Source organism: Chelonoidis abingdonii, chromosome 1 (assembly GCF_003597395.2).
Source record: "Chelonoidis abingdonii isolate Lonesome George chromosome 1, CheloAbing_2.0, whole genome shotgun sequence".
Taxonomy (NCBI): domain Eukaryota; kingdom Metazoa; phylum Chordata; order Testudines; family Testudinidae; genus Chelonoidis; species Chelonoidis abingdonii.
This window is the reverse complement of record NC_133769.1, coordinates 303,731,318-303,758,423: the sequence shown is the minus strand read 5'-3', so window position 1 is coordinate 303,758,423 and position 27,106 is coordinate 303,731,318. Positions and strand designations below refer to the sequence as shown.

General features: G+C 46.7%; 1 protein-coding gene across 1 annotated transcript in view; it reads right to left on the bottom strand.

The window, feature by feature from the left end:
• The window catches only part of DIAPH3 (diaphanous related formin 3), a 560,319-nt gene that overhangs the window by 511,107 nt on the left and 22,106 nt on the right, over nt 1-27,106 (bottom strand). Inside the window, exon 2 of the mRNA XM_075061558.1 lies at nt 5,911-5,943. Within this exon, the coding sequence (XP_074917659.1) occupies nt 5,911-5,943 (33 nt within the window). The remainder of the gene's footprint in view (nt 1-5,910; nt 5,944-27,106) is intronic.

Sequence of the window (27,106 nt, the reverse complement as noted above, 5' to 3'; positions counted from 1 at the left end):
CACTTGATCATTGCCTGTTAGCTTCACTCCCCCTGGGGCACCTGGCATTGGCCACTGTCAGTAGACAGATACTGGGCTAGATGGACCTTTGGTCTCAGCCGGTAGGGCCGTTCTTATGTTCTTACATTCAGGTCAAATTGGCAGGAACCTTGAGATTTTTTGCCTTCCTTTGCAGTATGGAGTGTGAATTCCCTAGTGGGATAATTTGGTCATAACTCACTTAATTTCCTGCCATTACTAGGGTCTCCAGCAGTGATGGTACCTTGATCTCTCATGTTCTCTGCCGGGCCACACAACAGTTTAGTCTCCTCAGGAAAGAAATGCTTTAGTCTAGTCAAAGTTATTGGGTTTAGTGAGGTATCTAGGTTAAATTTAATGGCTTGTGATATTCTGGAGATCAGACTAGATGACAGTTCACTTCTGGCCTTGAATTCTTGTTTTCCTTCATGACAGAAGATGATGCTGACAATGGTATTATATCTTAAACTATATGAAACTAAGGCCTGGCCTACACTACAGACGTATGTTGCATTAAATTGACCTAATTACATATGCATCTACTCTACCAGGTCCCGTCCACCAACGTAAGTGGCCTGTAAAGTCGACTCTGTACTCCACCTCCACAAGAGGCATAGAGCTTAATTCGACATCCATGGGTCGACATGGGGATAGTGTAAATGCAGCATTGTGTAATTTGAATTACTTGGCCTCCAGGAGGTGTCCCACAATGCTCTGCTGTAACCACTCTGACAAGCGCTTTCAACTCCATTGCACAGCAGCCACACGCACAGGAAATAGCCCATCCCCTGGTAAAGCCCCAGAAACTTTTGGAGTTTCATTTCCAGTTTGATCAGCATGGGAAGCTCATTAGCACAGCAGAACACGGAGACTCAATGCCCAAATGCACTTCAGCATGGAGTGTACAGGAGACGGTAGATCTTATGGCTGTGTGGGAAGAAGAGTTTGCGCAGACACAGCTGCACTGCAGCAGAAGAAATGCTGACATCTATGCAAAGATTGCACAGGGCCTGGGGAAAGGAGCTACCCCGGGACAGGCAGCAGTGCCATGTGAAAATATAAACTTTGGCAAGCGTACCAAAAGACAACGGAGGCAAACGGTTGTTCTGGTTCTGCCCCAGAGACATACCACTTTTACAATGAACTGCATGCAATTCTCAGCAGCGACTTCACCACCACCCCAAAACACAGTGTGGATATCTCCCATGAGTGAATTCAAAGCCACTTCAGACAGCAAAGAGGACACTGTGGATGAGGAAAAGGAGGAGGAGGAGGAGAATAGGTGACAGAAGAGAGGTGGATCCATTCTCTCCGATAGCCAAGACCTGTTCTTAACCCTGGAGCCCATCCCTTCACAGGACCAAGTGGTGGCCCCGGGTGATGCTGAGGAAGGCACCTCTGGTGAGTATACATTTCCAATCAAACGGTAGTGGGTACATTCCATTATGTTATAGATTTAATCAGAAAAAAAGAATGATGGGCACTGGGTATCTGCTTGCCAGTGGATGCTCCACCTACGCTGTGGGTGCGCCCCAAGAAGACTGCTTATGTGCATAGGGATTACATAGGAATCCTCCATTGAGATCGCTAGGAAACTTTCATACAGGTACTCTGCAATCCTCTGCACAAGGTTTCTGGGGAGGGCTGCCTTATTTCTTCCACAATAGGAGGACACTTTCCCACACCACTCCATTATTAATTCTGCTGGTATCATTGCAATACAAAGCATAACAGTGCAAGGATCAGGTCTGTACGCAAACGCTTGCAGCATCTCCTCCCTTACCTCCCCTGTTATCCTCAGGAGACCAATATCGCATAGGGTCACCTAAGGGAAACGGGGGAAGTTTTTCAGTGCAAGTACATGAATCACAAAAGAGAACAAATAATCCACACACACCCCCCATCCCTTTGGTGAAATCCGGGTCCCACAAGCACACTTTCCCTAACGTGGCATGGCTGTTGTTGACAGGGACCACGGTGTATTACAAGCAGCATTAAGAAAAGGCAGGGAGAGCTTCCTGTGTCTATTCTCCCCTCCGCACCCTCCCGCCAGGCCACTTGATTTAAAAAAAAAGTGGGAGGCTTAACACTGGTGCCTCTCATCAAGTACTGTCCATGTTGCTAGGGGGAAGGGGTTATTGCTCAACTGCCCAGCTGTGCTCCTGACAAGGGTTTTACAGAAGTAGCAGCACAAGACCTGTTGCCCATGCCTTATAGCCATACTCACCATGGCTGGAGCAGCAAACCAACTCATGCAATAACTAGGGATTCTGAGTACACTGTCGCTTGCAGTGAAGTATATTAAGGATTGGGTTTTTTGTTTTGTTTTTTTAAATCACCCTTGCACCAAAAACAATATATGCACTGACAATGGTTACCTTGTGCTTTGTATGCCTTACAGCTGAAAACTTGTCCTTTGGTTAATCCTCCACACTGGGAGAGAGGTTTTCCCAGATTAAAAAGCAGAAAAAGAGGACTTGGGATGACATTTTCACCGAGATAATCAACACTTCTGGGACAGCCAAGGCTGAGCTCAGAACGTGGAGAATTTCTCTCCCCAAGAAACTAAACATAGACAGCAGGAGTGCATCCCAGGAGCAGGAGTGTGCCATGCAAGATGAGATGCTGCGGATTATGAAGGGCCAATAAGACACGTTGGAGTGTCTGGCTGAGCTTCAAGAAAGGCAACACAATGCTAGACTCCTTGCAGCCAAGAAAACAGATCAAGAAAAACATGTTCTTAATTTATTCAATACATAGTTGGTTGGTTCATTTTACAGAGGAAAAAAAGGTAATGGGGAGATTGGTTTGGGAAGGAACAATGCAGATAAGCTTCACACATTACTGTGGCTCATTGCTGAAATGGGTTTTCAAAGCCTCACAGACACACAGAGCCAGTCTCTTATTACCCTGGTATCTGGCTGCTCAAAATCATCTGCCAAGCAATTGGCCTCAATTCCCCACCCCATGGAAAAAACTTTTCTCCCTTAGTTTCACAGATATTATGCAGCACACAGCAGGCGGCAATAACCATGTGAATACTGATTTCTCTGAGGTCTAACCTACTAAGCAAACAACACCAGCAACCTTTTAAAGGTCCAAAGTCACGTTCCACCACCATTCTGCACTTGCTCCTCCTATTGTTGAGCTACTCCTTACTGCTGTCCAGTCACCCACTGTATGGCTTCATAAGCCATGGGAACAAAGGATAGGCTGGGTCTCCCAGGATCACAATTGGCATTTCAACATCGTCAATAGTTATTTTGAGGTCTGAAAAGAAATTCCTGCTTGCAGCTTTCTGAACAGACTTGAGTTCCTGAAGATGCACGTGTCACATCTTTCCTGACCATCCAACACTGATATCAGTGAAACACCCCCTGTGATCCACAGTTCTTGCAACACCATTGAAAAGTATCCCTTTCAGCTTATGTACTCTATGGCAAGGTGGTCTGGTGCCAAAATAGGGATGTGTGTGCCATCTATCACCTCACTACAGTCAGGGAACCCCATCACAGCAAAAATCATTACTGTGTGCTGCCCATTGCCCAGAATCACTACTCTTCTTAGCAGAAGTCAATTAATGGCCCTGCAAACTTGGACCACAACAACTTCCACAGTGGATTTACCAACTCCAGATTTACTCGTCAGAGGGGAATCACAGTCTGGCATTGCCTCCACTCGCTTCTCCACTGTCAAAGCAGCTCTCGTTTCAGTACTTGTGCACTTCAGGGCTGGGGAAAGCTCTGCACAAAAAGTTCCTGGACAGCGTCTTCTACATCTGAAAAGCTCCGCAGCCACTGCTTGCCATCTCATAGCTGCACAACCATGCGATCTTAGTCAGTCAGTGCTTGTTTTCCTGGATCAGAAACGGCACTCAACCATGTTCACCTGATGTGCAACTGCCACCAGCAATTGCAAACTATTTCGCTCTATGGCGTGCAGAAAGGCTGCTTGTGACACATTGCCATGTTCCGCATGGCAGCTCCTGTCTCAGCTTCAGAAATACTGCAGGTTAAGGTCTGAGGTGTTTGTAATGCTAACAAAAGTGCACAGCTGAGCAGGGTCCGTGTTGCTCAAGCTATGGTGTATGTGCAGCTAAGCCAGGCTTTCAAAAAAAGGGTGCAAAAAACCTTATTTAGTTTGCCGTAGAGATCAGGGAAGGGAGGGAGGAAAGGGCATCATGGGAGACCAAATTCATGTTCGCATTACCTCCCACGACAATGTTTTGGTCCCATGAGGCACTGCAAACCCTACTCAAAATCCCATTAGGCTAGTTGAACTGTGGGATAGCTATGCACAGTGCACTGCTCTGTGCATTGTTGCAAGCGCTGCTAGTGAGGACATACTTCACCAAGACAATAAATGTGTTGTGCATAGGCAAGATTGACTCAATTCGAAGGCTTGATGTCAACTTACACAAGATAGATTTCACTTTCTAGTGCAGACATGATCCAAGATGTGTAAACTTACTGTTCTCATTTTTTAAATAAGACGACTGTTCTAACTATGAAGAGATGATGCTGATGTTCATCAGTTTGAGAATGAAATGCAGTATCTTGAGTGACAGAAGACTTGCTACCTCATAACTATGAAAAGTCTTCATCAAGTATTTTATGTTAAAAGTCTATTTAGACACACAAACCAACAAGTTTAAGTGACAACGGCTAAGCTAGTCTCAGAACATGAATTATATACTGTTATGAATGAGGTGGGAAAGGGTTTTCACCACACATTTGCCCTGAAAGAGTTAATGAAAACAGAGAAGGGAGCTAATTAACCCAGCGGGCCATAGGTGAGAAGTATCAGGTGACTAAGTAATCCCCTGACAGGACTCAGGGAAGGCCTAAGGTCTAAGAGGGAACAGACCTTGACTGCTGGCTAGACACCTTGAGTAGAGGGCAGGCCTGGGTTCCCCAGCCAGCCACTGAGGGACTATGAGACAATGAATAGGAAGGCTGTCTATGGAAAAGACTTTCCAACCCCTTGGTGAAACCATTTGGCGACCTGGCTGGAGGCAGAGTCATGAAGAGGCAGCAGCAGGTTGCTGAGCAAGAGAGGTTCTGCAGACCTACATAGAGAGGTGGAAGGATGACATGCAAGTGCGGGAATGGGTGTTAACCTTGCAAGCTATTCCCCAGAACTAGGAGACGACACCATATTAGCGGTTAGTGGAGCACTCCATCACAGTGAGTTTTAGAAAAATGTACAAGCTAGTATTAAACACTATTTTAGCAAGCCATGCAGCCCTAACAGGTTAACCCAATTTTTGCACGCCTTAAACGTGATTACTACATTCATTATGTGGTTTGCCTCAGACAGTTATACTAGTTGCCCTATGACAAAGCAGCAATTGGTACAGAGTATAGCAATTTAAAACCAACGACCAGTGCTGACATTTTTACTGGGTGCATCTAGACCAGGGGTAGGCAACCTATGGCACACGTGCCAAAGGAGGCATGCAAGCTGATTTTCAGTGGCACTCACACTGCCCGGGTCCTGGCCACTGATGCAGGGGGTTCTGCGTTTCAATTTTAAATGAAGCTTCTTAAACATTTTTAAAACCTTATTTACTTTACATACAATAGTTTAGTTATATAATACAGACTTCTAGAAAGAGTCCTTCTAAAAACGTTAAAATGTATTAGTGGCATGCGAAACCTTAAATCTGAGTGAATAAATGAAGACTCAGCATACCACTCCTGAAAGGTTGCCGACCCCTGATCTAGACATATCTTAGATGAGAAACCATTTTTTCCAGTTTAGCCAGATTTTATCAGTTATATTTTAGCTGTTTTTAATGGAGACACTGTGAAGATACACTAATGTTAAAGTTGTGGAAGATATTGGGTTAGTCACTGAGCACAGCAGAAGCAAAACTTTAAGTAGTCTTACCATATCATCTGTCAGTGTCTTGATATTTAAATGCTGTAAATTAAGGAAAAAACAAACAAACAGTCATTGTCACTAACTTACTTGTAACAGCTGTTTTACTTTAGGCGGATTTAAAAAAAAAAAAAGCCATTACAAAAACAGCAAAAGTTCAATGTGATTATTAAAATAGCTTTAAGTTTTCAAACTAATTTGAAATTAGTACCTCACAAGGAATTGCCTTAGAAAGCTAGTATTACTTCTATGGGTTTGTGGGGTATTTTGGGGGTGGGAGGGTTCTTGGTGCTACTGCTTACTTACAATTGACAGCAAATCATTTGAGACACACAACCATTTACATTTTCCAATCTCTAACAAAATTGTATAGTTACTGGACTGTTACTTGACTGAATAGAAAATAAGGCAATACCATGCAAGTACTGCCTAAAACAATTCAAATCTTACCTGTTCACCTGTGATATATGTGAACTCTAGAACACCTCCCAGTAAATCAGGCAGGGGGGTAACCAATACAAAAGTGTCTTTAGATTCTAAACTAGGGCTGTCAATTAATCGCAGCAAAGGCATGCAATTAACCCAAAACAAACTAACTAGATTAAAAAAAGTCAATTCCTCACAGCTTAAAATTGCACTGTCAAACTATTATAAATATTTTTGGCCGTTATTCTACATTTTCCAGTATGTTGATTTCAATTACAACACAGTGCTCACTTGTATTATTTAAATACAAATATTTGCACGGTAAGAAAGAAACAGAAGAAATTGTATTTTTCAATTCACTTCATACAAGTCGACTCAGTCCTACTTTTTTTTCTAGCCAATCACTAAGAGAAACAAGTTTGTTTATATTTACGGGAAATAATGCTGCCCAGCTCTTATTTATAATGTCACCTGAAAGCAAAAACAGGCATTCGCATGGCACTGTCGTAACCATTGTTGCAAGGTATTTACGAGTCAGATATGCTAACCATTCAGATGCCTCTTCATGCTTTGACTTGAAGTCCCTCAAGTTTTACACAATAAAGAGATTGCACTACAGTACTTCTTTAAGGTCAATTGAAAAATACTATTTATTTTGTTTATCTTTTACAGTGAAAATATTTATCAAAGTGAGCACTGTATACTTTGTATTATAACTGAAATCAATATATTTGAAAATGCAGGAAACATTCCAAAATATTTATAATTTAAACTGGTATTCTATTAAGTGCAATTAAAACTGTAATTGTCACTTTTTTTAGTCTCACGATTGTGATTTTTTTAAAATCATTTGACAGCCCTATTCTAAACCCTTCTGTGCATACCATAGTTGAGAAATTCTCAAGTTGAAAGGAAAGTTGTTAGCTGCTCCATATATTACCTCTACTTGCTGACATCTCTTGTCCTTTAGGGTAGTTTGGGAGGGTGCCTGTACTGGTGTTTTCCCCAAGATGTGACAACATTTATCAGCTAAGAAAATAAAATGCTACCCCATAATACAGCTGCCACCAGACATACAAGAGATCTACCAAGTAATGACCTAAATGCAGGGGTATAAGAGAAGGAATATTTATAGGAAAAATATTAAGTGTTCAACATTGTCCTTACTCTGCCTTCACTGAAATCAACACAAGTTCTATCATGGGACTTCAGTGGGACAAAAGTTAGGTCAATGCTCAACATTTATGAAAATCTCTACATCAACTTACAGTGAGATGATAGCAAATACTGAGGATGAAATGAGGACAACTGGGTACAATGAGAAAACTGTCTTATTATGACCTTTTATCCAAGTCCCTCAAAGTCAGTCTTCACAGTCCGTGTTCCTCGTCTCCACGACAACTACAGGCAGAGTCTTTGTTCAGAGCCTGGGCTTATGATCACCTTTTAAGAAAAACTCTTCAAAACAACAGCATTCAAAACTAAAAATACTGTCACCCTGGAGAAGTTCTCCCTGAGAAGTGGTCCTAAGCCCAGGCTCAGAACAAATATCTGGTCTGCCTCCAGTTGCTATGGAGACAGGGGCCTCCATTGTGAAGACTTTGACATGGAGGGTCTTAAACAAAAAGGTCACAGTAAGACAGAATTTTCCCCCTCTCATGCTATTCCATGTCAGACGTGTCACTATGATTTCTACATTACACTAATAATCTTTAGTGAAGGAGGGGGGATTAAAATTTATCCATCAAGAATTCAAAAGAAACGTACAGGTTATAGGACACCACTCCACAACATCTTTCTACCAAAGCAATAATTACTTCAGCAGGGATGACTATGTCAACTCTATAGTGTCTGAGAAAGTAGCGGAGTTCAAACAGTGACCAGAACAATCACGGTGGGGCATTGTGGTACACTTCCTGGAGAACACTAAGGTCAACATAGGTAACGCACTGTCTACACCGACACTTTATCACCCTAACTTCATGGACCTAAGCACTACGCCTCTTGTGGAGGTGGAGTTATGTCGGCGTACTGGGTGAGTTACATTGGCAAGAGCAACATTTTCATATAGATCAGGTGTGCCCAAACTGCGGCTCGCAAGCTACACGAGGTTCTTTTACAGTTAAATTGTGGCTCGCCGGGCCCCTCATGCCCTCTCATTCTCCATCTACCAGACTGGGGCAGGCGGGGAGAGATCAGGGCTTTTGCCCTGGAGGTGGGGCGATGGGGCTAGGGTCCTGCTCAGTGCCAAGGGGGTCCAGGGATTTCACCCCCACTCTTGCTAAAGCCCCAAGCACCAGCAAGCGCCTCCCCTGGGGCTGAAGCCTCAAGCCCCGCCACAGGGCAGAAAACATGGGCAGATGTGCCTGGCTCTCAAGCTTCTGATCATCATCATCATATGCACCTGGGAGGATCAGTAAGTTTGGCCACCCCAATATAGATGCTTAGTGTAAGGTCGACATAAACTGCCTTGTGTCGACTTAACTCTGTAGTGTAGACTACGCTTTACTCCAAAAGACTTACAACACGACTCAAGCAACTGCTTAGGGCCATGCTAAGAGCCTGAGTCTCATCATCATCTGGGGAGAAGCAACTAAAAGAATTTTTTTGTGGCCATCGCTAAGCAGATGACCACAAGGGGCCACAACCAGGACACTGAACAATTCAGGATAACAAGCAACAGCTCAGGAGGAGCTAGACTCAAACCAGGGATGGCAGGAAGAAGTCCAGCAGTGGAAATGTCACCTATTCATTTTCTGAGGAACTGGATAGGATTTTGATCAGTTAGACTACAAATCAATGCAGGAAGGTTGTGGATCCCACTGTCCACTCTATTCTCACCCCCAAAGAATGACCAGCAAAACTCAGAGGATGTGCACAAGGAGGCACGTGGAGAACTGTCCCTGGAAAACCAGCATCTGGTCATGATCCCAGATCCTGGCACTGGCCAGGTACACTAACTCTTCACTTAATGGTTGTAGTTATGCTCCTGAAAAATGTGACTTTAAGCGAAACGAATCCAATTTCCCCATAAGAATTAACGTAAATGGGGGGGGTTAGGTTCCAGGGAAAAATTTTTCACCAGACACAAGACATTTTATATTACACACACACACACACACAAACACACCCCCCCAAGCTTCACAAGCATCATCGCTGTGTACCAGTATTAAGTTTTAAACAAACAATTTAATCCTGGTACACAGCGATGATGACTGTGAAGCTTGGATGAGGTGATGAAGTCAGAAGGTGGGATATTTCCCAGGGGATGCCTTATTGCTAAATGATGAACTAGCAATTGGCTGAGCCCCCAAGGGTTAACACGTTGTTAATGTGGCCTCATACTCTACAAGGCAGCACGAATGGAAGGAGGGGAGACAGCATGGCAGACAGAGATGTACACTGTGAGAGAGAGAGAGAGAGAGAGAGAGAGATGTGCATTGCCCCTTTAAGTACGCTGACCCCACTCTAAGTATACTGCCTTTCTAAATAGATCAGCAAGTTGAGGCAGCAGCTCCTGCCAGCAAACTCCCTCCATCCTCAGCCCTGTCTTGTGCACCCCCCCCCCGGTCTTTGGAAATGGGGTAAGCGGGGTGCAAGAGCAGGGGGACACTCTGACACTAGCCCTGCTCTCCCCTCTCCCCTTGCACAGCAAGCAGGAAGCTCTAGAGAGCAGCACATGGCAGTGGGGGGAGAGGAACAACTGAACTGCCCACAATTGATAGCCTGCTGGGCAGCTGCCGCACAGGGAACTTAGGGGAACAGGGAGCTGATAAGGGGGCTTCCGGTCCACGCTGGTTCCAAGCCTCCATCAGCTAGCTCCAACGGGCTGCTCTTCCTGCAAGCAGTGGACAAAGCTGGTGGCTGCCAAACAACATTATAAGGGAGCATTGCGCAACTTTAAATGAGCATGTTCTCCAATTGATCAGCAACAAGAACAACAACTTTAAGTGAGGAGTTACTCTATAAGAATAGCCCAATTCCTGCTGTGCAGAAACCCATACTGATCTCCAGACATACACTCAGGCTAGGATAGAGGAGGCAGATCCTCTTGAAGGAGCCTTGGCATGAAAGTCTCTTTCTTTACAATTGATCATCATTATTGTGCTATATTGCCACATTAGCTTGTGTTCCGGTTGCCCATTGGCTGCAGACATTTTAGACAGATATGAGCTTTAGTCTCCAGCCTCTGCAGTCTGTAGCAGCTGTCCCAGCCAGGCTAATGCCCTGGCTATTAACTGTTTTCACGTCCATACCACAGACGGCATATGCCCACCCATCTATTTCTTTTCCTTCCCCACATCTGTCCTGCCTAGCCAACACACCGCCACCCCAAGCTCCATTTGACAGCTCACAATGGCAGCCATCAGCATGGTGCAGCCTGCACTCCAGCCACGGTCTGGTGGCATATTCCAATAACGAAAACATTAATTTATGCAAAATTTAGTCTGAGACGTGGTCACAAGAAAAGAAGTTTGGTTAGCATTCTTGGTTTACATGAGGTACACATTAACATTGTATACCTGTAAGGGTACAAGGACCACAACTCCTTGCTTATTAATAAATGCCCTTCAACACACATTCTTACAGAAAAAGAGCTTTGCCTTAGTGAAAGCAAATCTCTTAATGGCTTTTCTTAGGCTTACATAGAGATCAACTGGGAGCTATGTGCTTCAGACAATGGTTACAGAACCCTATATATATTTTTTGTTACAAACTTTCACCGTGGGACAAAGCAGAGTCTAAGCTACGACTGACAAATTGCTCAATTTTTGTCTGGACTGTATGGGAGCTAACTACAAGGTCATTCTCCCCAGTGTAAGTCGCAATTCCCTGGCACTCCTGCGGTAGGATCATCTTAGTGACTAACTTCACAAGTTATCTTGCTCATCCGCCCTTTGCCTTTTTGAATAACACCATTCTCTCCCTTCAACTCTACCCACCTCAGGGTAATGTAATCAAGTCAGGACAGCCCAAAGGGGATGTAGAAGGCATTACTATACAGCTAACACACCAGATGCCCACGTGCTAATCTCTGACATAGTATTAGCAAATCTGCAAACCCAAACTGAAAACAGAATTCCCACCTCTCCCAGTCTCTATGGCACAATGCCAAATCCTAGCAGCGTATCCTACAAGACAAAAATCCCAATACAGCCTCCTTATGCACATACCACTTACCATCGCTGAGATTCCCCCAAAACTGAGAAGAATCTCAGGAGGGGAAATCAGAAATGCATATTAAAAAATGTTGTCAGTCTCTTTTGGAACACAAAACGTGATTACTTGTGTTTTTCTCCTACGTCCAAAGCCGAGGCACCCACAGCAGCCAGATCATCAAGAACAAGGCCTATATCAACGGCTGGGCAGAGGGCGAGAACAGAAAACTCAGAATGTTATGTTAAGGTACCTCACTGCAAAGTCAAACAAACAAAAATAAAAACAGGCAGGAAAATGGAGGCTGTACTTGGCGGGGGCAGAGGGGGACGAAGGGAGGAGAGCTCTCCAGGGAGATTGTTGAAGTGACCAAAGAGTGTCACAATGGCCAAGGACAAGTGTTACCATAACAAGAAAAACTACTGAAAGAAAGGGTCACGTAGAGGCAAATCCTGGAAGCAGGATGGACCCAGAATGCTCTGCTACATTACATGCTACTGTTTAGGGAACAGACAATGCAGGGTTGTAAACTAAGACCCAGCCATGTTCTGCAACCTCTGGATAATACAGTATACTGGGAAAACCAGAAACTCCTCCCTGCTGTACTGCAACAACATTGTTCCCAGAATTCATTCCCTTCACAGACCCAAACTCAGGGCAGTGAGAATAGCTGCACCTGGAAGCCCAGCTCTTTTGAGCCATCTAATGCCCCTAAACTTGGAACTTTTCCTGTTTGAAGTCTTCTAATGTTGAGGGGCAGAGGGAGAGAGGCAAGGCACCTACACTTGCTTGTTACTTGAACTCTCCCCTCGCTGTGGCATTTTGAACATTTCATTATTGTTCTAATTAAAGTTCTCTTTGCTATATTACATTCTTTAAAAATAAAAAATTCATCTTCAATCATTTTAAGTCAATGCATTTTGCAGATGTAGTAAGATGAGGTCCTGAAACCAACTCTTGTGTCAGAGGCCTAATCTGAGGCCTGAAGCAGCCTGAACCAAAGTACTTCCAGGCATTGCTAAGCAAAAGCTTGGCTGTGAACCAGAGGCAGGCCTCACTCACAGAAATTAGTGAGAAGAGGGTTGTTAGAAGCAGGTGCATTCACACATAAGGGCTAATAAGAGGAACTTGTGCCAAGATGGCACCTGGACAGCCTGATACAAGGACACTCCATAGACATAACAAGGAACAGGCAGGTGCATCTTAAAGACAGGACAGCATGATGGATAGATCTGTATGTCTGGAACAACATGATCAAAGGGGAGACAGCACCCTAATAAGCCAAGAAGATGTACTTCAATACGTCAGGAGGGATGAATAATCTGTTCTGTAACTGTATAAAAGTAGGTCCCAGAGTGTGCATCTTTGGCCAGCCTAGGGGGCAGTGGAAAGTCCTGCCACTGACTGAGCTATGTCCATTGCCAGGGGGCACAATTTCATAGTATGTCCTGTAGAGTCTATAGCAGGGGTCAGCAACCTTTCAGAAGCGGTGTGCCGAGTCGTCATTTATTCACTCTAATTTAAGGTTTCGCATGCCGGTAATACATTCTAATGTTTTTTAGAAGGTCTCTCTCTATAAGTCTATATATTATATAACTAAACTAGTGTTGTATTGTAAAATAAACAAGGTTTTCAAAATGTTTAAGAAGCTTCATTCAAAATGAAATTAAAATGTTGAACTTACACTGCCAGCCCGCCTAGCCCACTGCTGGTCTGGGGTTCTGTTCACCTAGGCCGGCAGTGGGCTGAGTGAGTCCTGTGGCCAGGACCCCGGCTGGCAAGGGTCTGTCGGCCAGAACCCCAGACCAGCAGCGGGCTGTGCGGGGCCGGTGGCTGGGACCCAGAGGGCTTGGGGCAGAGGGCTGGAGTCAGGGCTGGGGTTGTGGGGGGGGAGATGGAGTCAAGCAGTGGGCTGGGTATGTATGAGGGAGGTACAGGGCTCAGGGCAGGGGCTGGGTGACTGCCCCCTGAAGAACTCCCAACCCCCCTGCTCCTTGTCCCCTGACTACCCCCTCCTGGGACAATTGCCCTCCAGGACCCCACCCCCATCTAAGTCTCCCTGTTCTTTGTCCCCAGACTGGACCCTAACCCCTACCTGTCCCCTGGTTGCCCCGACCCTTATCCACACCCCTGTCCCCAGCCAGACCCCCAGAACTCCCATGCCTATCCAAGCCCGCCCTGCTCCCAGACTGCCCCAACCCCTCTCCACACCCCTGTCTCCTGACAGGGCCCCCAGAACTCCCAACTCATAGAACCCCCCCAGCTCCTTGTCCCCTGACCACCCTCTCCAGAGACCCCCCCCAACTTAACTGCCCCCCCAGTACCCTCCTTGCTTCCTGTCCCCTGCCCCCTCACAAACCCTGGGATTCCCATGCCCCATCCAACCCCTCCTGCTCGCTAACTGCCCCCTGCAGAGACCCCCACCCCTAACAATCACCCCCCGGGATCCCACCCCCATACAACCCATCCTGCTCCCTGTCCCCTGACTGCCCCCACCCCTTAGCCAACCCCCACAGCCCTGGGCCTCTTACCATGAGGTTCCACACAGAGCTAGATAAGCCGCTCCACAGGAGCGCACAGCCCCGCCCCTCAGAGCGCTGCGTGCGACAGCGGCAGAGCTCCAGTTGGACGGGGAGTGTTTCTGCCTCCCCGCGGAGCCAAACACTGCCCCGCGGGAGTGTGCAGCCCCAACCCGCAGAGTACTGCGCGTGGTGGCAGGGCTCCAGGAGAGGGGAAAAGGCAGGGGAGGGACCACCAGCTTGCTGCACTCGGCCCGGGAGCGCGGACCCTGCAGCTTGCAGTGCCGGGACAGTGGGGCCATTTGCCCACCCCGTGCACACGGCTATCCTTCTGCTCCCTGCTCCCGCGGTTGAGCAGAGGAGAGCAGACCACGCTGGGCAGGATTTTTAGTGGCATGCTGGAGTGCCGGCAGGCTCCAGCATGCCATTAAAAATTGGTTCGCGTGCCGTCTTTGGCACACGTGCCATAGATAGCCAACCCCTGGTCTATAGGAAACTATTACTGTGCTTTGTTTGACAACAAACCTGGCTCAGGTTCCTTCGTACCTTACTACAGTCTGTGGTCTTTGGGGGTTCTCTCGGGGTTTGCTGTGTCAGCTATCTGCACAGAGCCAGGGCAGCACAGGGAGGGAACACGCATGCAGCCGACTGTTATCATCGAACAAGAGCAGAGCACCACACTGGTAGCTACTAACAACAGAAAATTTATAGATTTTAAATGCATAAACAAAATAAAATAAGGATTGCCCAATATTCCACTTCCACCACTCAAACACTACAGTGCTCACAATCCATTCCACCCACCCTCCACAGGTTAACAGACTGATGTCATGTTGCACTTTTTCAGTATAATATTCAGAAGTAAGGGCTATAGACATCCCTGACAATATTGCCCTGACAGTTTCCATTTTCCACTGGAGCCTAGGTAACTGATGAGCAAGTCTCTGCAACTCTGCCCAACTTTCCTGCCTCTCATCATTAAAGCTTTTTCCCTTATTCTTACCAATGTTGTGCAAAAGGCAGCATGCAGCTCTAATCTTAGGCACATTTTTTTCCCCCCTGTAGACTCTAATCTATTCCACAGACAGTTCCACCTTCCTTGCAAAGCAGCCACACACACACAATCCAACTACTTCATTCTCTGCCATAAATCATTAAATTGGTTTGGAAGTACCAGTAGCCATCTCTCTACAATTTAGGCAGATATCATGACTAAGGAAGATTCTGTCATGGAGGTCACGGAATCTGACTTCCAGAGACCTTCATGACATTTTCCTCTTCAGCCCCAAGGCACAGGGGCTGGAACTATCAGCTGGCGAGGGAGCCCTGCAGTTGCCCAGCCACGGGTCCACAGCTCCAAGCTACCACAGGCAGCAGGGGGGAACCCACAGTCCCAGCAGCGGTGGGTGCTGGACTCTTCTCCCTACCCATTTTGTCACAGTTATTTTTAGTAAAAGTCAGGGACACATCACAGGCTTCTGTGAATTTGTTTATTGCCCATGACCTGTCCACAACTTTTACTAAAAATATCCGTGACAAAATTTTAACCTTAATAATGGCTACCAGAAACAACTTCCCATTAGGGAATGTTTAATGGAATTGGACAAAAGAAGCTTGAATAGACAAGTTTGACAAACACATGAATGTTCACCAGCAGAACTGTAGACTTTAGTGAAGATGGCAGATACTTAAATTTTCAGAAAGCTAGATATTAAGGAAGCTAGCAGACACTTCGCTCACCCAGCCTGGAGAGGCCTAAGACCAACACTCTGCAGGCTCAAAAGTTAAAAAAACCAAAACAAAAAACGGTTCCCCGTTCCCAGCCAATGGGAGATGCTGGGGCGGTGTCTGAAGCAACAGCAACACACACCTCTGCGCCTCTCCTCCACCAGGTTCTGTCCATTTCCTGGAGCAGCATGAGGGCAGGGCTAGCAGGTAGGGAGCCTGCCCTGCCCCCAGTGAGCGTTGGGACAGAGCCTGCCCCTGAACCCATCCTGCAGTCAAACCCCCTGCCCTGACCCCCTGCCGCACCCTAACCCCATGCCGCACCCCTCCTGCACCACGGGATGCAAAGATAAAATTTCTTGACATGTTAAATGATTGCTTCTTGGAGCAGCTAGTCCCAGAACCCATAAGAAGAGAGGCATTTATTGATTTAGTCTTAAGTGTTGCACAGGATCTGGTCTAAGAACATAGCTAAATTGCTTGGTAACAGTTACCATAACACAGTAAAATTTAACATCCCAGGTGGGCGAGGGGGAGACAGCAAAGCAGCCCACCACAATAACATTTAATTTCAGAACAGGGAACTACACAAAAATGAGGAAATTAGTTAAACAGGAATTAAAAGGTACCATGCCAAAACTGAAATTGCTGCAAGTTGCATGGAAACTTTTTAAAGACACCATAATAGAGGCTGAATTAAAATGTACACCTCAAATTAAAAAAAAAAAGTTAGAGAACCAGAAAATTGCCACCGTGGTTAATCAACAAAATAAAAAGCAGTTACAGGCCTTTTTGCAGTCAGAGGCAAAAAGGGATCCTTTAAAAAGTGGAAGTTAGCTCCTACAGAGGAAAATAGAAAGGAGCATAAACTCTGGCAAGTGAAATATAAAATTATGATCAGGAACGCCAAAAAAAATTTGAAGAACAGGTAGCCAAAGACTCAAAAATTAGCAGTAAAAAAATTTTGTAAGTACATTGGAAGCAGGAAACCTTCTAAACAACCAGTGGGGCCACTGGACAATCGAGATGCTAAGGGAGCACTCAAGGAAGATAAGGCCATTGCGAAAAAACTAAATGAATTCTTTGCATTGATCTTCATGGCTGATGATGTGAGGAAGAGTCCCAAACCTAAACCATTCTTTTCAGGTGACAAATCTGAGAAACTGTCCCAGATTGAGATGTCATTAGGGGAGGTTTCGGAACAAATTGATAAACTAAACAGTAATAAGTCACCAGGACCAGATAGTACGCACCCAGCAGTCCTGAAGGAGCTCAAATGTGAAATTGCAAAAATAACTATGGTATGTAACCTATCACTTAAATCAGCTTCTGTATCAGATGACTGGAAGATAGCTAATGTGACACTAATTTTTTTTCCAAAGGCTGCAGAGGGGATCCTGACAATTACAGGCTGATATGCCTGACTTCAGTACCACGCAAACTGGTTGAAACTAGTAAAGAACAGAATTGTCGGACACATAGATGAACACAGAAGAATCAACATGATTTTGTAAAGGGAAATTACGCCTCAGCAATCTACAAAAATTCTTTAAAGCGGTCAATAAGCAAGTGGACAAGGGAGATCCAGTGGATATAGTGTACTTAGATTTTTAAAAAGCCTCTGACAAGGTCCCTCACCTAAGGCTCTGAAGCAAAGTAAGCTGTCATGGCATAAGAGGGAAGCTCCCATTGGCTTCCCGCAGCGCCCATTGGCCAGGAACAGGAAACCACAGCCACTGGGAGCTGCGGACAGCTGTACCTGCAGACACTCAGGTAAACAAAGGGTCTCACAGCCAACCAGGGGCTTATCCTGAACAAGCCACGAACCTAGTTTGTGAACCCCTGATCTAGGTCAAGCACAGCTATAGGACTTGAAACAGGAATTAATACAGTGAAGTCTTCTAGCCTGTAGTATGCACAGGGTCAGACTAGATGCTCCCTTCGGGGGGGGGGGAGTGGGGGGAGGAATCTACAAATAAAGCAGGTAGATCTGATGAGCAACAGTATTCCTTTTTACGGTCACTTTATGGAACAGCACTTTAAAAACATGATTGTTCGTCTGACAACATTTTTTACCTTTGATTTCTAATTTGCAGCCTTAACATGTAGTTAATGTAGGGTTTTGAAATGGAAACATACACCACCCTATCCTAAGTGTTTACTTGAAAGAAGTGTTAAAGGTTGAGTTACACTGATATGATTGTTGATATGTAGTAATAGTATTCAGGAATACACAAGTTATAAGTGTGTTCATTTGAATTAGATATAAAAAGGCAATTTTGAATTAAATTTATAAAGAATGTGTAGAAAGACATTAAAATCCAGTGACAAAATTTAATACCATAAACCAGAGTGTTAATTCAAGCCAACAAGAACATGAAGAATTATGGGATTCCACAAAACTGCAGTAAGGTGTTCTAGGTAACATCTGTTCAGTAATCATTCCTATAAGATAGATTAATTTAGATTCAACGTTTTACATTGCAGTAACTCCAAAACTAATTCAGTTGCTTCATAATTAGAGGTACTTATATATCAGGAAGAAATACAAACGCAAACACAAAGAGGCCATTTCTTCTCATCTGTAGGTTTCCTTAATAAAATTTCCAGACATTCTGAACATTAAGTGTCATTCTGCTTTTTTCAGCACAAAAATTGGCGCAAACAAGAAATTATTCATAATTCACATAACTTCACTGGTACACTGCAGACTGACAATTGCTAAAGACTGGTCAAAAGTGCACTCTGAAATCAATCCAACTTCCAGTGAAGTGAGTGGACGTGTTCCCAGTGACTTCTGTTAGAAACAGATACTGCCTTTCAATGGTTAAAATCTATACATGAAAAGACTCAGGGCATGTCTTCGCTACAATGGCATAGCTACAGCACTACAGCTATGCCACCATCACACTCTAGTGTAGACATTTCCTAGATCCACAGAAGGATTTCCTCCACCACCACCCCCAGTCGATTTACATTATCCAGTGTAACAAGAGAACGCAACCAGATCAACAGAAGAATCCTTCTGTACACCTAACTACATCTCCACCAGGGTTAGGTCAACCTAGCTACAGTGCTCAGGGTGCAAAACTTTTCACAGCCCTGAGCAACAGATCAGCCTATATCAGGGGTCGGCAACCTCTGGCAGGTGGCTTGCCAGGGTAAGCATCCTGGCAGGCCAGGCCAGTTTGTTTACCTGCCACATCGATAGTTTCGTCCGATCGCAACTCCCACTGGCCGCGGTTCTTGTCCCAGGACAATGGGGGCGGCGGAAAGCAGTAAGGGATGTGCTGGCCACAGCTTCCCGCCACCCCCATTGGCCTGGGATGGGGGATCGCAGCCAGTGGTAGCCATGATCGGCTGAACCTGCCGATGCGGCAGGTAAACAAACTGACCCAGCCCGCCAGGGTGCTTACCCTGGCGAACTGCATGCCAGAGGTTGCTGCCCCTAGCCTGTATCTTAGGTGTCGGCAAGGCCTCAGTGTCAGCCAGAAGCAATTAGAAATTGTTTAATCATCAGCAGCAATAAGCCAGTTGTAGAGTCCCATGGCAGCAGCAGACACATGGGACAATTGTCCCACATACACAATTTCAGGTTGGGAGGTGAATCCACATGAATGTATCTCTCAACTCTGAGGCTGTGTACACACTAGTTTTGTTGGCAAAAGCAGCTTTTAACAACAAAATGTAATGTGTAACACCTCCACTAACGCTACTTTAGTCGGCAAAATTCTTTTTTGCTGACAAAATAGAACCACCCTGACAAGTGGCACAAAGCTTTCTGCGACCAAGTTAAATGACAAAGCATCAGTGTAGACGCTGCCATTTGTTATATCACCATAACTAGCCTTCCCCAGTATCCCACAATGCCCACTCTGCTCACTACTTTGAACTCAGTTGCACTGTATACAGCTACGCAGACATGCCATCCTCCTGTTTCAAAGCTCCGGGAAGTTCTGACAGCTGAGCATGCCGCCCTGCTGGGGCAGCAAACAGCAAATCATTAACTCAGAATCCTGCCCTCCCCAGGCAATAGGAATTGTGAATTTGGAGACAGCATGCCGACACTCTCCCCCCCGCCACACACACCGTTACTCTTACATATACACATTCCCCAATACACAGTAGTCTCTGTGTCTCCCACACCACACACATACTCTCCGCTCCATACTTGAGTTGAAAAGCAGCCGGCAATCTACTAGGATGCTCATGGAACAATGGGATTGAGAAATCTGTTTCATGGGATGCTGTATCTGCCCCATGAGGCACTGCAAATCCTTCCCAAAGCATCCTGCAGCCAGTTGCACAGTGCACTGCTCTCTGTCTGTGCAAGAGCCACTAGTGTGGATGTGCTCTGCTGACACAAAGAGCATAGCGTGGACATGCAATAATGGTTAAATTAAAGCAGCCTAACTTTTGTCAACACAACTCTGTAGTGTAGACAAGGCCTGAGCCTTTGCGACCAAAAACAACTGTTAATCAGATACAGTGGAGGCTAAAGGGAGTGGTGTGTTAAAGGGACATTCATTCCTAAATCTTTCACATTGCAAGGTGGTAAACTGCAACAAAGGATGCTGCCCAACATTCTGTGGGATGAGTGTTTGCTTATGGTCACATGCTTGTCAATTGTGGTTGTGGGTTTTCATAAATTAATCCTGGGTTCCCTTTCCTTTTTAAGAAAAGTTTTCTTTTGTTATTCACAGACTCAGTGTTTGCAAATAGGGAAGTATTGCTTCTTAGAGTGGCCCTGGGATGGCGTTTAGGTTTCCCAGATTACCGTGTGGGGGCATGAGCCAGTTCTGTTTTGCGTTGTTAAAAGGCATCTCTAGATATTGAACCTGGCCTTGTTACTGCTGACACCACCTGGCAGAAGAGTTACACCTGCAAAAGAACTTGATAACCACTAAGCTGCTGGTGTACTGAGACCACTGCCTATTATACTAATGAACATTATCTCATTTTTCCTTGTACTCCAGTCTGTATTGTTAGAGCAAAAGGAATTTGTTAACTCTTTGCTTATGGCAATCCTCTGCTTATCATCCCAGTATCATCCCAGTTAATCTTTGCATGTATGTAACCCTTCTTAGATGCACGTAGGCAAAATACCTAGGAGAAAGATGTTAAACAGATCCAACTGAGCATTTCTTGCCTTATTAACTGCTTTGCTTATTTCCCTTTTGACTCCAGGAAACATTTTCGTTAGGCTCTGGTCGTGTGTCACTGTTTTATAGCAATATCAGTCCCTTGGCCCTGTGCCAGACAATCCTCATTACATCAAGCTTCAAGTTGAGAATCATTTTCCCATTCCCCTCCCCCTTTGTGGGAGGGACTTTTAAAAATGCCAACTCTCTGTGCCGATGCACATGGCTAAGCAAGAGTAACAACCTCCAAATCCCCTGGTGTTTTGCCTCCTCGGGAGCCAGGTTTGCGGTTTGGGGGAATCTGTAGTTCAGATGATCTTCACGCTGGGCATTGTGATTTCTTTACCAGTTTTCTCTGTCAGTTGGGGGCAGTTTTTTTCACTCACCAGCCTGTGATGGCAAATTCTGAACTTACAGAATTCCACCGCAAACCTGGCTCCCAAAGCACAGGGGATTTGGGGTTTGTTCTCTTTGCTTAGCCGTGCAGTCGCACAGAGAGTCATTTTAAAAGTCTCCCCTCCACAGAGTGGAATGGGAAATGATTCTCAACTTGAAGCTTGATGTGAATGGGATGTTCTGGGCAAGCCAGGGATGATATTTGCTATAGAAACAGTGACACACGGAACCAGGCTAAGAAAATGTTTCCTGGAGTCAATAACTGGATAGCAGCGTAGTATTTGCAGAGAAATGTCTCACAAGAGGAGTCAGTGCATTGGTGGTTCGTAGCAGAAGTCACAGATACAGCGAGGAGGTCTGTGGATCGGGAGTGAGGGGCACTGGCAGAGCAGTGAGAGGGGAGCCAGGGCTGGGATAACAGGTGTGGTCTGTCAGGACAAGCAGTTCTGCGCAGAGTGTTCAGAGGTGCCTCTGTATCTGCCCTTTCTCTCTCCTGTCCTGCTCCAGAATGCACCAGGCCCTGGACTGAATCTTTCCCTGCAGGCTGAGCTGGTTTGTTTGCTGTGATCCTGTTGGATGGCATGGGGTGAGTGACAGTCCCAGCCAGAGCCAATGCCCCCTGTCACCACGCACCTTGTGCCCCGGATCCACCCAGCCTAGTAAGAGAACTCAGCAGGGCAGGTCAGCCAGGAGATGTGCCCTGCCGGCGCCTCAGGGGCATCTCCCTGCAGCTGGGGATCTCCCCAGTGTGGTCCATGGGAGCTCACACTAATGGGGTAGGGCAGCAGCTGCGTGGTGGGTATGGGGGTGTGATAATCCAGGGTCCGTAGAGTGTACGCTCGCGTGAAGGTTCCGCGAATCTGTGGGTTTCTGCTCTAGGACGCGATGTTCTCGCAGCCACTCGTCTGTGAGCCCCTCAAGCCCACGCGCATGGCTGCTGTGGCGCCTAGCTACGGTGTTCATGGTGCAAGGTGCTCGCTGCACTCGGCCTGGAGCCACTCGTACGGGTCGGGTCTTGGCACTAGCGCGGTAGACCGCACTACTACGTGCCTATGGTATATCTCTGTGCCCCGACAGTAAATGCCTTCTGTGGCTAGTCTCGTCCTCCCCTTCGTCGTAGTAGTGCTGCTGGTGGTGATCGATCCCTTTCAGGGTCGCAATTGTACCTATGGCTCGAGTGGGGCACTGTGACTCGAGCCACGCTCACACAAGCTGGTGTGTATCGTAGATTCTCCACTGGTAGCCGCATCTCGCGCGACAGGGCCCGGACTTGTGATTCACTAGGACTTGACTGATGATTAGTAGAGTTTATGCGGATCAGCTTCCTATCGCTGAGCAATTAGTCCTGATGCAGATTTACATTTCCTTTTCACTCTCTCTGAGGCTTGCGGGGCCTTGTGCTCGCGCTTCTCCAGTACCTGTGCACCTCACGCCTGCAGGCGAAATAGGATCGTGTGTGGTTTGTGGTTGTGAACGATGTGGACTAGGAACTTGGGTCATGAGTCTTGTGCATACTCTCAATAGTTTCATGATTTTTAAGCCCTTGTTCGCACTTCGCTGCTTTCTATGACCCTACTTACTGCATGTAGCTCTAATACCTGCAGTAGTGATAAGGACGCCCCTCGTTACAGAATGGGTGTTCAGAGGCGCCACGTCTCCTTGGATCTCGTATCGCGGCAGGTGGGCAATGGTTAGTGTGTGTCATGGCTTAAGACATTGTCAGTTAGCAACTCTCGTGACCAACGGCCTAGCATCGTGCTGGGAAGGTCCTGATTCCATTACCGATGCGTACACTTGGAAATTACACACATGATCTAGCGTGTTGTCGGGTATGCAAAGGTGGGGTTACACAGTGATGATACATACTCAGCTATTGTGTTCGTTTGGGATAGTGCTCTGGTGGGGAGTGTGGGTAGAAGTTTCTGCTCCTCTGCCAGTGCACCACGTTTAAGCTAGCGCTTCAATACCTTCTACTGAGCGCTCCGCTGTTCAACCTGTTCCCGGGTGTGTCCTCAAGCAGATCCCATTCGTGCAGAAGATTATCTGACTCTAGTGACCACTCCCGAATGTCTGCTCGGTCGTTTGGTGCGCTCACTGAGGATTCTGGTTTTTTGTGCTTTGGCAGATCTTCTTCTGGGTCGCTATCCTTCGCAGAGCCCCTCTGGACAACCCTCTATTAAACGTTGCGCCGTAGGCACGCTGGTGCCGATAGGGCTTCCCCTACTCGCTCTGTGCCCGCTGAAAGCGTCATTATATTTGGCGTCCTTCGCGTCATATCATCCGTTGAGCCCTGCACCCAAGCCTGGGTCCACTCTCCGCCTTCCCATGGCATGCACATGAGCCGCTGAGGTGAGATTCTCACCTCGTCGCTGAAGATTGTCATACAGATGCGGATCCGGAGAGGAGGTAAGTACTAGAAATAAAGTAGTATCACATTGGCTAGTTTTAGATGTGAAAGAGTTGATACTTGTATAGGGAGGGGATTCTTGTGTGTTCATCGGTACATTTAAATTATGGCAACATTGTATAGGCTAGTCGTGGTGTTCAATGGGTCCATTTCGAACTACTAGCTCTATGATTTCTCGCCTGATCTCGCGACAGAAGCATGAACGTTGCTGTGTACTCGGGATTAGATATGGCGTTATACAGGATTATAGATGGTGTGAATGTCAACTCAACAGCTTCCTTGTTCTGTGGCGTGAGGGAGGGACTACTGGACCCAGGTGCCTGTATTGCTGCTGTGTGCATGGTTTGGATGTTCATCTCCGGTTCGAAGTGAAAGATCAGTGCTTAGAGAGACGTAGGCAGTTTTAGGTATGTAATATCTGGGGTACTTTTACTTGGCTCTATATCTCTTGTGTCGCATTAGACTCAAAGACACTATCACACTGAGAATCATATTAATAGATTAGACAACACCTAGTGATCGGGAACTGCGCCGTATCATTCTCATAGTGCAGCAAGTGAAGAACTTTAAAGATGGAGCAGAAGTGACAGCTTGCAGAGACTTGTAGAAAAAAAAGTGTTGTACGTGAGGAGTCCGGCTCGCGCAGGTGTAGGAAGGCAGACTCTGAGAAGGTGATGCAGTCTGTCTTCTGGTGCGTCGGCTAGGAGGTACCTTAAGTGTTCTCAAGAGGTTATGCGAGACGTGTACCAAAGTGAGGATGTGCGAATAAATTTCTCCCCACATATGCTGGTGACCCAAATATCTCATCTCCCAAAAATTGGGGGGTATGATGGATATCACTTGCACGGTCTATGTTATAGTTGGCCCTAGCAGTGCATAAGAAGCAGACAGAACCTCGGTCTGGATACAAGTTTACAGTGCGAGAATAAATGAGAAATTAAGGGACACATTTGCATCGGGTGATTAACACTGGACAAGTACCAGGCAATGATGGATTCTCCATCCCACATGGGTGGCAGGAGGGGACGGGGGGTGAGAAAGTGCTCTCAGGTTGAGATAGAAAACCATTTCTCTCCGGTGCTTGGCTGGTGGCCTTGCTCTCATGCTCAGGGTCTCCCTGATCTCCATTGCTGGGGTCAGGAAGGAATTTTCCCAGCTCACACTGGCAGGGATGTTGGAGTTTTTGTCATCTCTGCGGCATGGGGCCAAGTCACTTGCCCGGATCAGCTGGGTCATCTCGACCAATAATTCCAGTGAGGGGCTCCAGTATTGGTACCCTCTGCCTCTCCTATGCTTCCGCCTTGGGCACACAACGGGATATTCTCCTAAAGGTGGAATATTTTGGTTTAATCCTGGTTGATTGGGCTCATGGCATGGGTGATTTTGTGTGGGCTGTACGTGTATGGGCTTGGACGGATTATTTAGTTGTCTTGATGGCCTTAAAATCTAGATGGATTCTTGGCTACATGTTGGCAGTGTCTGACCCTTGTGTTGGCCGCTTCCAGGAGGCCTCGCTTCCAATCGAATCCCAGGCAGATTCAGAGACTGCAGCTGGCACAAAGGCAATGGGGGTGGTGGAGGCACTTTGGGGCTGTCACTAGTCATCGAAGACAGAACCTCCCCAACTCCGACGCTTGCCCTTCAGGATCGTGGCCGTAGATGGAGCTGGCCGCGGTGCCCCGTGAGAAGGATGAGGGTGGGTGGAAACCACCGGATGGGGAGTTGTGTGTTTAGCGTGTTGTATCATCAGACACATGCACTGTACCCCATGCAGAGCCAGTTGTGCTGTTAAAAACCCCTTGAATCGGCCAACCGGTGGAAGTTGTATCCTCCTTCGCTAGTGCACAAGTTCGTTGCATCCTCTGTAACTCTGATGTTAGAATAAGCCCTACATCGCTCTGATTATTGTGAAGCCTATTGCTCTCTCCTCGCATGCAATTCGTACTCAAGGATCTGCAACGAAAGTCCTCTGAGCTGTCGCATGGGTACTTATCTTTAAGTTAACCTGAGGTAAAGAGGGCATCGGTCGTTGCTTGTTAGCTCATGGACACTGTCTGTGCTTCAGCAGTGAGGTTTTCTGTCTGGGGTGGCTCACTGACGATTGGGGTTCTCAGCACACATGTTGATAGATTTATGCTACATACGTGGTGCATAGGGTTAGGTAACATAGCGTGTCAACATCACCTCCCAGCCAGAGCCCTCACCCCCTTCTGCACCCCAACCCCTGGAGGCCCCTTCCTGTACCCTGACCTTCCTTCTCTGCTCTTCATCCTCCCTTTATATCGGACGCTTGATCTCCTAGGTCGTCTCAACACGTCCTGTGCCCCGCCCGCCTATGTGACTTAGTGGCTCATCTGCCTGCGCAGCCCTCGTGCTGACCCCTGCTTCTCACACTCTTTGTGCTCAATCTACTTTCTGATTGTGGTCGCAACCCCAAAAGTACCATGCGATATTTTCGTACCTCCACCATTGCCTCTTCCAACCTCTAGATGGCCAGCTCTTTACTATATCTAGAAATTAGGTGCCTTACTATTGGTTCAGTCATCCCGAGGTTTGGCATCCTAGTGTTCGAGGCCTGCTGCGTGAGAGACAAGGTGTAGAATTTCTGAGGAGGCCAGGGCGGTTGCCTCAGTCCTCTCCTGTTCGCTTCCCTGGGCACACTCTGTCTTTGGGCCTGGCTGAGAGTGTTCGGAAGAGGCTTGCGAAGATGTATGTCACGTCCTTTCTTTCATATGCTACGGTTGGGACGGTCTCCTGTCCCAGGGGCTCCAACCCATAAGCTGCCTCGCCACGTAGTGTCGACTCTTCTCTGGCGTCTCAGCCCTTTTCGCTGTCCGGCCGGGCCTGCGGTTGACGGGGCGGGCGTGCTGCAGGGAGAAACAGAGAGAGGCTCTCTGGGAAGGACCTGGCTAGGCTCATGCCATGATCTGTGGGGCATTGTCGTGAGTAGAAGATACGATATTCGATGTGCTCTCTCGTACGTGTCGCAAACTCTGCGATTTGCTCGCGTGGCTGTGGCGACCCATCTCTCGGTCGGGTAAGGTCCAGGTTATTGTCTCAGTGAAAGTGCAACTCAGCGGCTGCTGGGCAGCATTGACTAGTGCTGTCTTATATCCTGCTTATGGACAATGTGTGAGTGCAGGCCAAACAGCTTTCTTCTGGCGTTTGCGCACGAGGTACAGTTGATGAAGTGAGAAATTTTATGAGTGTGTTGGGTGCGCTCCATTTCCACGACCCGAGGTGTGATGTGCCTCTCGCTGTCTGTGTTGTCGGCTTTTACGCGTGTCTGCTGAGTCGCGCGTGTAGGGTAGTGTGGCTGATGTGTGCGAGATGCGTTGGGATGTCTGACGGCTTCCAGGTTATCTCGAGTACTGCTGCATCTGTGGGCTGCTAGCGTGGTGATCTGGTGTGTTGATGTGTAAACTTTTATTCTT